General features: G+C 42.1%; 1 protein-coding gene across 1 annotated transcript in view; it reads left to right on the top strand.

The window, feature by feature from the left end:
* The window catches only part of LOC147905592 (uncharacterized), a 31,680-nt gene extending 17,036 nt beyond the window's left edge, over positions 1 to 14,644 (top strand). Inside the window, exon 8 of the mRNA XM_087373563.1 lies at positions 14,345 to 14,644. Within this exon, the coding sequence (XP_087229689.1) occupies positions 14,345 to 14,509 (165 nt within the window). The 3' untranslated portion in view covers positions 14,510 to 14,644. The remainder of the gene's footprint in view (positions 1 to 14,344) is intronic.
* The last annotated feature ends 241 nt before the right edge of the window (positions 14,645 to 14,885 follow it).

Below are 14,885 nucleotides of genomic sequence, written 5' to 3'. Positions count from 1 at the left end.
TAAATGCAAGGGGGAGAAGTCAGCAAAGAGGCAAATCTCAGGAAAGGGGAAAAGGGAGGAGCAAGTCCTGCTCCAACAAAGATGTTGAGTGTGGCAGATTAGGACATAAAGATGCTCAACTTGAGCTTGTGCATACAGATGTGTGTGAGATGCCTAGTCCTTCACTTGGAGGTGCACAGTCACATTTATAGATGATTCCACAAGGAAGGTGTGGTTGTATGGTGTTGATTTTGATGAGATCTTTTCTCCAGTGGTTAAGATGACCACACTGATTGTACTTGCTTTGGTTGCATGTGAGAATTTGGAATTATGCCAAATGGATGTGAAGACAGCCTTTCTTCACGGTGATCTTCATGAGGAGATCTACATGCAGCAGCGAGAAGGATTTGCAGTCAAGGGCAAGGAGTCACTTGTATGCAAGCTTAAAAAGAGCCTTTATGGGCTGAAACAGGCACCAAGGGAATGGTATAAGAAATTTGATACCTTCATGAAGTCCCAAGGTTTCAGGAGAAGTGATGACGATCACTGCTTATGTACTAAAAGGGCTGCCAATGGCAGCTTAATCATTCTCATTTTATATGTGGATGACATGCTTATTGTTGGTAGAGCTCGTAAGGAGCTTGATGACCTTAAGAAAAGATTGCATGAGGCCTTTGATATGAAGGACCTTGGTGATGCAAATCACATACTGGGAATGCGGATACGGAGAGACAGGGGACAGTGTTTGTTGTATTTGTCTCAGACCGAATATATTGGCAAAGTATTGCATAGGTTTCATATGGAGGGGGGGAAAACCCTTAGTTCTCCATTGCCTCCGTATGTGAAACTCAGTGCAATGGACAGCCCACACTCAGATGCTGATAGGGCTGAAATGGCCAAGATTCCGTATGCTTCAGCTTGTGGCAGTCTCATGTATGCCATGGTTGCTACCAGACCTGATATTGCGTTTGCAGTGGGAGTGGTTAGTAGGTATATGGCAAATCCAGGCAAGAAGCATTGGAATGCAGTGAAAGGTATCATGAGATACCTGAAGGGCACACAGGAGTTGTGCATATGCTTTGGCAAGTGAGATGCAAAGGTGCATGGTTATGTGGATTCAGATTTTGCTGGTCATCCCGATAACCGGAAGTCTACTACCGGTTATGTTTATACATTCACTGGAGGTGCAGTGTCATGGATGTCAAGGATGCAGCAGTGCATAGCCTTGTCTACTACGGAAGCTGAATATATTGCAGCCACAGAGGCATGCAAGGAGGCCTTATGGTTATCTCGGCTAGTGGGAGATCTGGGCATTACAGGTGATATTCCATTGTTGCATTGTGACAGTCAGAGTGCTATTCAGTTGGCACACAATCTTGTCTTTCATGCAAAGACAAAGCACATTGATGTGAAGTATCACTTCATCAGGGAGGTGATAGATGATAAGCTGATTCAGCTTGTCAAGATTCACACAGATGATAATCCAGCAGATCTGTTGATAAAAGGCTTGCCTGCAGAGCGGTTTGCACATTGCCGACAGTTGATGGGTATAGGTTGAGCCTCATTTATTTTTACTTGAGGGCATATTGCCTTTAAGTGGGAGGTTGTTGGGGTAAAGGCTCTATGGCCACCCAAGTACAGTTAGTACACTTAGTACTTTATTTGTTAAGTACACTAAGTACACTGTACTTAGTGTTGTAACCTTATCCTTTCATATATAAGTTTCACTGTGTGCTAGGGGAGGTACACACATACCTTTTATCCCCACACTTCTTGTTTCTTATCCTGCTTGTGTGTGTGGGTGTGCTCCCTACTCTCCCCTTCCACATATTTGTCACCGACTTGTTAGCTGCAGATGCGGTTGGTACACCGTCTGTGAATAATAGCTGGATGACAGCTATCTTTATGTACTCTAGTTAGTTGCTCAGTTAGTATGCCACCTTAGTTAGCTGAGTTTGGTTTGAGACCCACATATAGGGTTCATCTATTTTTTTTTTTTGGCTTTCAGAACTAAGAAGAGAAAACTGTTTTCAGCTTCCTCATTTGTGTATATTGCTTCATTGTGTATGTAAGAAAGCTGCAAGTGAGACTCCTTCTTTCTCTCCCACTCTCTTTATATGGTATCAGAGCTCGGTTCGTGGTAAGGAGCTTAAGAAAGTAAACCAAGTTCGTGGTGTCCTAGTAAGAGGATTAGTGTTGCTTTCTTTTTTTTTCGAGTTTGAGAGCAAATCTCTGCAGGTAGCACAGTTGAAAAGTGCAAGAGTACATTGTCTCAGATTGGGACCCTTTTGCGCACCGCGACGAAAGGGCAGTAGATGCTACAAGTCTCGGTGAAATTATTTTTTCCCGATGAGGTCGTGGTCATTCCTGCTCCATCTACGTCCATGTCTGGTAGCATAATAGAGTCGTCTCGGAAGTCTAGGAGTGGTGCCTGACGCATGCTCATCCTAGCATTGAAGTCCCCAACGAGGAGAACTTCCCCGTGGGTTGAAAGATCCGAGATATCTTGATGTAAGGGTGCATATGGTGATGTCTCACCCTCCTCTCGTGCCACTTTGACGAAGTGGGATGTGTCTGGCGGGAAGTAGCATATCGCTATTAAAAGGTCACGGGTGTCTGTGCGTCGGATCCGAATTCGCATGAATCGAGAGTGTGCGTCCTTGCCCTCAATGGAGATGGCTCCAACAAGAGAAGGCTTGTACAATACTGCGATCCCACCTGATCCTCGGACTCCTCCTGTATCCCTCTTCTCATCCCTGGAGGCTGACTTCCATGTGTAGTCATTGATTATCGGTAGTGGACACTCAGGGCTCTGGTGTGTCTCCGTGTAAAAGACTATGTCTCGTCCTATATAAGACTTTGAGAAGTTCCCTAAGTCTAACCATAAGGTACCATTAGAGTTTCAAATGGTGCAGTCTAGGGTCTCGAAAACTTGAGTCTCATAGGGTCCGTCTCCCTAGGAGGTACGGGTGGGAGCCCGACGGGTGTCGGTCAACAACCTACCATCTCGGACCACGGCCCATTTTCCCTCCCTGCAGGCAACATCCTGCCGTTGTAGAAGAACTCGTCGCTCCTCAATCTGTAGTGGTGTCAAATCCTCGTCCATGGACAGGGTGGGATGCTCTCGCAGAGAGGCCAGCGTCGGAGTGTCGCTAGTTGAGCTCTCCCGTATCGCAATTAGAAGATTTGTGGAAGCTTTGTCGACGCCAATCCATCAAAGAGATTTGGATATCTCCATTCGTCGCCTGCAACCAACCATGTATGTGATAGGCCTATAAATACGATTTTTTCCAACGCTCCTTGCATGCAAACGTTTCCCAAGCATTTCCATGTTTCGGAAATGCCAGGTACTAGGAAACGTATGGAAACGGCGTTTTCATACATTTTTGGACGTTTCCTGCAACCTAGAAATTTAATGAAATTTAATGAAGGGTGTTGAGGTTTGATGGTTGGGTAAAAGATTTAGCCTTGAACATACGGTAAGAATGCGAATTTAGAGAGCGTTGGTGTAAGCAATCTTATTGATTTCACTGGTGACCTTCGCGAAATGGTCCATCTCTGGCGGAAAGTTTTGGATACACATTCCTTAGCCTGGAAACTCTAAAAACGAATTTGTCATCAGACTAGAAACCCTAACGCAGCAGTTTCAAGTGGATTTGCAGCCAAAGTTCTCAATACGCAGCAAATGAAAGCAGATTGTAGCGGTTGAACAAAATATGTAGCAGCTGGCACAATTCGCAGCAGATAAACACCAGGGAAAACTCGAATTGAGAGAAAATAGGAGAAAACTTGTATCTGATCACTTCCTTTTGGAGGGAATAACAACGAATTTTTTTGTGGGAATACAATCCATTGAAAGAAGATGAGAAAGAACAAAGAACACACACACATTAGGGGCCAGAAAAAAGACCCCCCTCCCCCTCGTCGAAGGTTTTTATTTCAGAATTTCAATAGTCGGTTACAAAGAGCAGCTCTCGCGGTGCACATAGAAGAAGCTACATCAGAATTGCTGTTACTAAGCAATCAGCTCCAAAATTTGTCCTTCTCCGTAGCAGAGACGAATGGATTGCTAATCGTGGCAATTCTTGCTTAAAATAGTAAGCTTGAATGTTGAACATCTTTTAGCACTTTGGACATCTAGGTTGCATGCCTTTTTCCTACATGCACATAAATAAAACACCACTAAACACATTGCACCTGTTAAAGGTTAGCCAATGCATGCATTCTAATTCTCTGGGCTAATCCTTGTTCTCTGTGGGCGTCCCAGCATGCCACTAAGCAAACTCAAGTAAACTTTTTTAGTTGACAGAAATCAATCCACTTTGACCGAAGTCAATTATTCTCTTTGACCAGAGTTGTTAACCTCAAAATAAAATATTTTCTTAATTTTTGGGAATAAATACGGTTTTGTGATATCCCCTCGGCTTCTATTCAGTTTTTCCCAATTGAAAGGTTTCATTATACATTTGTAGGATATGTGGATATTCTATAAATTATTCTTCATCAACCCAGTTGGCGTCAAGTGCTGAATAATTCTTAAACTTAACAAGATAGCGGTAGAAAAACTTGCCTTTGGGTCATCTCTTTTCTTTATGATACAATTTATTCTAGTTGAAGGATTTCTTCCAACTGATCCGCTTTTCGTGGTTCTTCCAAAATTGGTTCAATTGGCTCAGGACCCTTATACTTCTTCAGAAGACCCACATGAAATGCATTATGAATCTTCCAATGCTCAGGCAAATCAGCTTGTAAGCAAGCTCATTGATTTCACCGGGGACCTGAAACAGTCCGTAATATGTCCATAATATTTGGTGGATAGTTTTGGATATTTCCTAACACCTCATTTTTTGACTTCTCAAACTTAAGAAGCACCTAGTCAAGAATTTGAAGGTCTAGCAACTTTCTTTTGTTTCTCTTGAGATCGAGTAATTGCTATCTTGACCTGCTCAAAAGCTGTTTCTAGATCTCGGACATACTGATCAATGGCAAATATTTCATATTTTCTCCTTAGGATGGATAGTTGAATGATCTTACCATAAAGTACTTCAAAAGGAGCCTTTCCTTTGGAGCTATGAACTGTATTGTCATAAGCAAACTGCACCAACGTAAGGTCTCTCTCCCACTCAGTCTTCTGGTCAGCCACATAATATTTCAACATATCTAAAACAATGGAATTTGTCATTATTTGGTCTCTATCACTGACTATAGATTTAGGCATACCATGGTTTGAAAGTCTGTTGCAAATAATACCTTAGCCATGTGATAATCCTTAATGGTCTTCCAAATAGGTATGAAGCGTGCTTGCTTGCTAAACCTATCAATGGTATTCTAGATGCCACTCCAAAGTTTGCGTTTGATGCATACTGTGCCTGCATTTTTGCTCTAGATCATGATGATAAGCAATAGTAACATTATTTACTGGGGTCCCCCGAGATATCGCATTTAGCACTCTTTTGTGCACTCCTGTCGTATGAATGATCCGAAAATGAAACATAGAGAAAAAGTTTGCCCATTTATGTGCTTTGAGAGAGCGTGGTTTGACTCAAGAAATACTTTAGGCTTTGATGGTCAGTCTTGACCGTGAAGTCCAGTCCAAAAGGTAATGCTTCCAGATGGTCATAGCATGAATAAAGCGAACAATTATTTTTTATAAATCTGCAAAGGCTTTTCAGCATTTTGCAACCTCCTAATTTCGTAGGCCACCACATGCCCCTCCTGATGTAGAGAAGCCCCAATACAATCCCCACATGCATCGCAGTGCACATCAAACAGTTTATATAAATCTGGAATGACAAGAATGAGTTTCAGTGGTCGACTTCTCTTGAAGACTATTGAAGGCTGTTTTTTGACTTTACCCCACCTGGAACCAGTTTTTTTATCATGGAGTGGCGCTGCAATATCAGCAAATTGTCGAATAAACCTCTTGTAATAAGAACATAACCCTAGCGTACTTCAGCTCAAGCGATTAATGTATAGCTTGGATCTTTGCAGGATCCATTTGCACACCATCCTTAGAAAATGATATGACCAAGATAGTGAATCTTGTCCAAGAAAAATTCATTTTTCTTACCATTTACATAAAGTTTATCATTGTGAAGCCTCGGAAATTTGTGGCTAGATGCTGCCTATGCTCGTCCATTTGATTTAGAGAAGACAATGATATCATAAAAAAAAGTGTCTGGGTCACTTGAAAATTCTATCCATCATCCCATCAAAAGTTGCATGTGGATTAGTCAATCCAAAAGGCATAACCAAAAGTTCATGCAACCCAAAAGTGGTATGTAAGGCCGTCTTATGTACATCTTGTGGATGTATGCGGGTCTGATGATACCTCCTTTTGGGGCAATCCTGCTAAAACCTGTAGCACCTTTCAGTTGGTCCAAAACATCATCAATACAGGGAACGGGGAACTGGTTAAATGGTTGTCTTGTTCAATGCACGATAATCAACGCATGTGCAGAAAGAATCATCCTTTTTGTGAACCAACAAGACTAGGGAACAAAAAGGTGAGCTGAATCATAAAAGGTCCTCATTATTTCCTCCCTTTGCAACCCACTGACCCTATAAGGTGGGCGGTTGAGCAATGCACTCTCCGAAAAAAAATTAATAGTATGATCTTTCGGTCTTTTAGGGGGCAGCTCATCTAGAAGGGTATCTGAAAAGAAATCTCTGAAATTTTCTAGAGACTAAAAATTATATTCAGCATGCATATCATTCTCTATCTCTTTTAACAAAAACCATATATGCAGAATTTACCGATTTAAGGTGCACTTCCTTCTTGTAGAACTAGGATATGCCGAGCACCACATCATGAGGGGTGAAATAAAAAAGTCGTCCTCGTCTAAATACTCCCGCACATGAATGCGAAGTCTTCCAATAAGTGGAGTAATGGGAACTAAGTTTTCTCGGAACATCTAATCTGCATCTAAAGCTCTTTGGAGCTCCTCTGTAGTCATAGAGTTAACTCCCCAGAAATGAAATTCTATGTAGCACCTGGACAAAAATAATCATAGCATTCTGGTCTCTCACTTTGCCCCAGAAGAGGCAAAGTTCTCTTGCCTGCAAATCGACCACTCTTCCCAAAACATTTGGGATACCTCCCGCCATAGGCCTTGGTGGGTTTTGTGGTCTTTCGTGCTTCCTTGGACTCGAAGGCCTTTCGGGTCACTGGGCAACCATATGCCCTTCTTCGCGTCAAAACATCTCCCTTCTAGAAGGTCTTTCTTCCGGAAGGTCTCGATTTGCTTAAGTGTAAAGTGAGCTCTTTTCTGGTTCTGGTTTTCCCTCGGCTTTTGAGGCTGAAACCCTTTCTTTTCAAACCGGGATGGTTGGAAATCCTTCCGTTTTGGCACAAATCTGCTCTTTTTGGGGATATCTTTCTTCTCCTTTTGGTATGAAAGTGAATCCTTCATATTCAGCATAAATGCAACTTTTGTGAGGTCGTGAAGTGTTGAATCCTTCATGCTTCATCAAATTCACATCATCTCGAATATTTGGAGGCTATCTTGCTCGATACTTTAAGCTGAGTTAGTGTGGGAGGCTTAACTCCATAAGGGAGAATGGTGACAAAATTGTCCCCACAAGTTTCAAATACCAATGAGACGAAGATATCTTTTTCATCAGACATCTTTAACCATGCACTGACAGTAGGTCTAGCAGGTTCTGGAGTTCATTTAAATGATCATTAACATTTTGATCCTCTCGCATTCTAAGCATGCTTAATGACTAGAGCCTTTGAAGTACTGGCATTCTCATATGTACTAAGCAGTATCTTCCAAACTATTAGTTGGGATTTTTAAATTCCTACCTACATGGACAATATTACTTTAATGTTCAAGTTCACGAGACTATGAGCATGTTCGCTCTTATAATCATCACTTTCGAAATTCTCCCTTGAAAGTTTTACGTCCCGTCCATTCTACCCCATAATTTTTTAGCTTTGAGAATACTCTCAAGCTTAAATTTTTGGATGCCATGGTTGCTTCCATCCAACTTGGCATTTTCTGAAAGGGAGACACTCACTGGTTTGACTTATTGTGCCTTGTTGGCATATCACACAGACTATGTGCATGACATGTGTTAACCAAATGATAATGAAACATGATTAATGCATTTTCAAATAAAGCACAACTAAACAAGTACCAAATAGAATAAGGCCTAAGTCCTTACCTCTATTCAAACTTCAAAGTCTTCAGGAATTGATCATGATGCTTTCCTTCAAACCTGAATCACTTCCTAGCAACACGTGCTCTTCTCTTAGAGTGAGGATCTCCTAGCTATCATAACAGTGTGAGGATAATAGAGGTGAGAGATTACACAAAGGGGGGGGGGGGGATCTTACAATGCATATTGATCAACCTTCAATGGCAAGGCTAAGAGAAAATACTCGATGAAAAAGCTTGGATGCCCTTGTGACCATTCACAATGCTCGGAATAACTTCAGCAAGCCTTCTAATAACTTTGGCTATCATCCTTGATTGAATATATGTGGGGGTATGCCACATCATGTGGCCCCTTAAAATCTCTAACGACCAACCAATGACATAATAGCATGAGTGGACTAACCTAAGACCTAAGGTCTAACTACCACTCTTTTGACCTTTGAATAATCCTCAATCCAAATCAGTGATTTGATAAATTAAATCCATTGTTCATCGATAACTTTTCAACAAAAAAAGGATCCATTTGGGAGGGAGAGCAATGACAGGATCCTGAGGCCACTGTGCTGAAACTTCCTAGAGAGGCTCTAGAGGAGCCTACTTAGGGTTTGGCCCTAAAGGGGGTTTAAGGAGATAAGATCATCCATCTCGGATCAGAGCAAAGTGGGAACTAAGCTCCTCAAGAAACTACTTGGGTGTTGGCCACGCTCCCTTGGCTACTCCATGTCCTATCAGGTCCTTGGCCTTTCGTCTCCCCCCGCAAACTCTCCTCCTCACATCCTCACCGCGCTTGCTACATATTCCACCCAAAAAGGTGATCACAAAAATAGGAACATAAGGGAGCATTTGCAGCCATGGGGAAGTGCAAAGTGACACAAAGTTGGGAACATGATGTTTTATTTCCAGGTCGTCAATCGTAAACCCATGGTAACAAAGGTAAAAGGTAAACCCAGTGTGAGCCAACTGGGCTCCGCTAAAGCAAGAACCGAGTACTTATTCATAAGGTAAGTTAGAGAAGGGAGACCCCTCTAGACTCCCATAGAGGATGGCCTCCTCGATGGTCCCCTTCTAGTCCAATTGTTATAGACAAACAATGCGGCACCACGACCCAATCCTCAAGCTCCTACACCACATGCTCTACCTGCTGTTGTTTTTTTTTGGAAAAAAGAGACTTCTAGTAAGTATTAAAGAAAACCGTTAGAGCAAGCTCCATACGGGATACACCATGCAATGCATGAAAAGCTCAAGAGCCAAAAAGAAAGGATTGTGGCTGATAGTGCCATCTCAATCCAGTAGAACCCTCCAAGAAAAAGGGAGAACCCCTCCAAACTCAAAGAAAAACAGTCCTCCTAGAAGAGGCTGCCCGTGAAGGGCCCTGCATGCTAGCCCAAGTGGCTATCAACGTGTGAACCATGTCAGTCCAAATACCCGTAAACCCCTGTGATGGGTGTATCTGTGAGCCATCCAATGCCTTTGTACATCTGGCTCTCCAAATGTGCCAAGAGGAAATGCTAACCAAAATCTCCCAAGAGGTGTCCACTGAAGCATGAGAAGCTCTGAAGGAAGTAAGTGGTACATCCTGAAGAGAGTAGGGCTCTATCATAAATGTTTTTTTGCAAGGACAGTAAACTTAGAGAAAGAAAAAGATAAAACCTTTTGATAATAGATAGGCTAGAGCAAAATGAACTTCAAAACATTCTAGACAAGATTCTTATCTGAGCAACAACGTATCCAATGGAGCATTCTTTTCATCCTTCTTGTTAGATGTATTCCCTGTCTTTTTTACTAGAGTTTCGTGAAACAAGGCCACCTGCAAATATGCATCCCAAAACCTTTGATTGAAGGACTCCACCGTTTCTCCCTACTTCATGTGAATGCCATCCCATGCAATATGAACCTCATCCACAAATTATTTCGTGAGAAATTGCCGATAGACATTTTTTTAAATTTCTCCCAGGTCTTGGGAAGAGTCCCATCTAGCAGTTTGTCACTTCACCAGGCTCTGGCTGTACCTGTAAGATGCAAGCTCACTATTTGAAGTTTAGATGATTCTTGATAATTCTCCTTTCTTAAAACCACATCAAATTTGTGTATAGATTGTGTGGCCTTCCTCGTCATAATTAACAAATCAAACAGATTTACCTTCCTCTTTGAATTTCTTAATCCTGGAATGTTCTCGAATCTTTGCTTCTACCTCGATGCCTGTTTTGTGAAGATGAAGAAGAAGAAGAAGAAGAAGAAGGAAGATGAACTCGATCTACTATTGAGAGTCCTTCGTATGCGTTTCCTACGTTTGGGAATTAGGGATTGGTTCTGTAGAAAAGGGGTAGGGACAGATTTGGAGAAAGAGGGATAGAGGAGCAGAAGGGGGAGAGAGAGAGAGAGAGGAAGAGGGAGAGGAAAGGGGTAGAGAGAGAGAGAGAGTAGGCAACACGTAGGAGGAAGGAGGTAGTAGATAGGATTAGATGTCACGTCCAAAAGTACATAGTAGGGAGTGGATGGAGGCTTATATAGTCCTTCCACCTAAAGGACCTCTAACTTGGCCCCTTGTTGCCCTTCATTACAGCCATCCCTTCCCATAGAATTTTGCCCAGCATGGCTTTCCAAAAGTGCAGCAAACAACAACTACTAATCAATCCGGTAGGAGATAGGGGTGGTCCTGGACAATGCTTTTTGGCTGCCATGAATTTTCATCCTAGGGAGTCCCCGCCAACTTGATAAGATACTCTACGTAGGCCTTGTTCTGGAGTACATGGTCTCTGAAACCCACGGGACATAGAGGATGTGGCCCTCTTCATCCATAGGTGTTAACTCTGGAAGAACATGGACATGCTGTCCAACATGTGGTTTCAGCAAAGATACATGGAAAACATCATGGATCTTGGAGGTGCTGGGTAGCTCCAACTGATATGCTACCTCTCCAACCTTGCGATGAGCAAGCTTTGTGTTGGTATTACCTTTCAACGAGGCATAACGGTTCTTATGGAGATGCAAATACACATAATCTCCCTCTTTGAAAGACAAATATCTCTTGCGTTCATCCGCATATTTCTTTTGCTTGGCTTGGGCATCCTGCATATTCCTTTTTGCCAATTGTAGAAGGGCATCCATCCTCTCCAAGTCATACCGTGCTTGCTAATTTTTCGCAGCTTGTCACCAATTGAAGAAGGCATCCAGACCTTGCATCCATACATTGCCTCAAACGGACTCATGCTAATGGAGAGATGCTTGGTACTGTTGTAGCAAAATTCAGCAAGTGACAACCATTTATCCCAAGACTTTTGAGTATCATGACAAAAATGCCTCAAATATTCCTCCACCCATTTGTTCACCCTTTCTGATTGTCCATCAGTTTCAGAATTGTAAGTAGTGCTAGGTGTGAGTAAATACCCACTGTTGTTAATATCTCCTGCCAAAAGTGACCCATAAACTTTGCATCTCTGTCACTAATAATTTCCCAAGGGAAACCATGATGCTTAAAGACATGTTCAATGAATTGCCAAGCAACCTGCGATATTGAATACCGGTATAGTGGGTATGAAATGGGCCTGTTTTGTCATTCTATCCACCACAACAAAGATGCTGTCCCATTTCCTCTCTGTAGAAGGCAATCCTGTGATGAAATCCATTGCTATGTGCATCCATTTGCTCTCTGGAATGGGTAATGGCTGCAAGAGGCCTGCGGGTAACTTGCTGTCCACTTTATTCTGTTGGCAAGGCAAGCATTCAGCCAAGTATTTAACCACATCTCTCCACATGCCTTCCCAGGTAAAGCTCTGCTTGATTCTTTCATATGTTTTAGTGATACCTGCTTGTCCAGCCATGCCAGCAGGCGGTATTTTGAGTCTGGCACTAAATAAATCTTGTCTTGGCACCACAACAGCCCATTATGCAATTTGAAATACGGATGACCCTGATTGGAAGGCTTCTACATATCTGAAAATATGGGAGCTGCTTTAGAATTCTGCATATACTCTTCTTGAATGCCATGAATCCACTCCTGAAATATGGTAGAGATAGCAGACAAATTGCAAGCCCACATCCTGGACAAGGCATCTGCAACCACATTTTCCTTCCCTTTTCTGTACTCATTTCTTGAAAGCATGCAAGATAGCTAGCATCTCCTGATCATAAACATGGAAATTTAGTTCTCTGGCATTAAACTTCCTGCTTTCAAAGGCTATTACCCCGTGTTGTTTCCTCAGAACAGCCCCCAATCCTTTGCCACTGGCGTTTGCCTCAACAATGAAAGGATGTGAAAAATTAGGGCATACCAAGACAGGTGCATCAGTGAGCAAAAATTTCAGGTCTTCAAAGCTGCATTGTGCTTCCTTTGACCACCCAAAAGCATCCTTCTTCAAGAGGTCAGTAAGAGGAGCTGCCCTCTTGGCAAATTTGCGAATAAAGTGTCTGTAGAAGGAAGCAAGATCTAAAAATCCCCTCAATTCGGTGGGATTTTGTGGCTGTGGCCAATCTTTGATGCATTTCACTTTGAAGGCATAATAACGTACAACGCACCGGTTGACCAGTGCCACAATGCAAAGAGCCTCAAAACATTTGCCAGAGCTCTTTGTAAGCTGACTCGAGCATGCCATTCAAGCAACACGAGCGTACCAGCAAGCTCTAATTCGGTTGGGGCACAGATGGATAATAGATCGTAGAGCTCCAATTCGGCTATGGGACAGATGACGAGCAGTTCGCCGTATGAGGGCTACCCTTTATGGCAGAATATTTAGTGCTGATTGTTGGCCTACGTTTGCCCGCCTGTTGGTCTCCATCCCCTCACTATGAGCAGCCAACAAGAATAACGCAACAGTCCTGCCATTGATCCCATCACCATCATCAACCTCCGTTACCGTCACCGTCATCGACCTCCATCCTCTCCATTACCGTCACGTGTCCATCCTGTCAACTCTCGCAGAGCACACATAAGAAGCTATAGAAAAAATCATTGTTACAATTGAGCAGTCAGCTCCAAATTTCATCCTTCACCCTAGTAGAGGCGAGCTGATTGCTAATTGTGGCAATTCTTGGTAAAGATAGTAATCTTGAACGTGGAACTTCTTTCAGCACTTGCGCTCAGTTTGCATGCCTTTTCCCCTTAAAATGTGGGGATTTTAGCCCTCTCCAAGCACTTGCACATAAATAAAACACCACCAAGCACTTGCACCCGTTAAAGGCTAGCTAGTGCATGCATTCTAATTCTATGGACTAATCCTAGTCCTCCGTGGCCGTCCCCACCATGCAACTAAGCAAACTCAATCAAAAAGATAGAAACTTTTATAGTCGACAAAAGTAAACTCACTTTGACCAAAGTCAATAACCTTTGGCCAGAGCCACTAACCTTTGACTGAAGTCGAAATAAAATATTTTCTTTTTCTTCCTAGCGATAAATACGGATTTGTGATAGTACTTGTTTGCTAAACCAATTTTCTTGTTTGGAAGGCTAGTTTCGTGGTTTCTGAAATCAAAATTAGCTGAGGTGACTTGGGATTCAAAAGAGCTTAGTCACAAAAAGGTTAATCAAACATTTTACCAAAAAATGGTCGCAATTCTCGTTAGACGTTAGAAAAGAGGTGCTAGGATTCTACATAGCTTTGAAGTTGTTGATGGTCAACTTGGACCTCCTACTATAGATTGAGTTAAGTTGTATCCATTAGCAATTAGATAGGCAAACAAGCCTCATGAACCAACGATGTTAGTTCATGCCTGGTCGAGCCTAGGTCCAATTTTGCTTCACCACTTTGTATTGCGAGTGATATTGTAAGTCTGTCCTCTATGTAAAGTTCTTGGAAAATAATGTAATTTTTAAAGATTGCTTTTATTTCGTGAATATTTTAGTGTTTTATTAATAATTTAATGGAGTCTGCCTATGAAAATTAAATCAGATATTTGTAAATTCAAGTTTAGTTGTTGTAGCTTGAATGAATAGATTTTGAACTAGCCTTCTCCTTTAGTGCTAGCCTTTGTCATGGCTGAGTCTGCCTAATAAGAACTGCCAATAGCTAGATCTTCTAGCTTTGTTTCTGAAGTGTGATAACCTTTTTTGGAAAAGTTCCGGTAGTTGAAATTTCACCAAGAATAGCCTCTTGTGGTCCCAAGAATAGGTGGTAGCATCCCCACCTGCCATTTCTGAGTTAAAATTATTTGCTTTTGTGATGTCCAGCCTTTAATAAAGCCTTTGTTTTTCTTTTTGGTTTCTATAGCGAGTGTTTCGTGAAGCCGAAGAAATGGCAAGGAACTTCAGGGCAAATTTATCAGAAGAAGAACAACTCTTTGGCCTAGCAGGACCAGCTATCAATCTTGAACTTGAGAGTCCAGTCATTGCAAACATGGATTGGCTTCATTTGGATGGTGAGATTTCAGGATGAAATTGGACAATGAAGCATGAACAGTGAAGAAGATTTTTCATCTCCTTTCTCTCATGTATACTGCCTGCTAAGGTCAAAATGTAATAGAGCAAAGCATTATTCTTGAAAACCATAAATCATGATTTTTCAACGTCATTCTATTCAAATGCAACTGTGGTTAAGGTTTTGTAGAGGTGTATGTTCTAAAAATCAATCAGCTGTAGTATTTCAGATTGATTCAGGAGGATATTACATCACACATGGACAGACAGACACAGAGAGAGAGAGAGAGAGAGGGGGGGGGGTGTATGTGTATTGATTATATCCCAAAATCAGTGAAAATCACGAAATACACGAATGAGACCCAGCTAGAGAGGTTGGTTATAGCAGAAATTTC

This window comes from Dipteris shenzhenensis, chromosome 1, assembly GCF_047967505.1.
Source record: "Dipteris shenzhenensis isolate YYH24624 ecotype China chromosome 1, Dip_SZ_1.0, whole genome shotgun sequence".
In the NCBI taxonomy this organism is placed as follows: domain Eukaryota; kingdom Viridiplantae; phylum Streptophyta; class Polypodiopsida; order Gleicheniales; family Dipteridaceae; genus Dipteris; species Dipteris shenzhenensis.
This window is presented reverse-complemented; position numbering and strand designations above follow the sequence as displayed.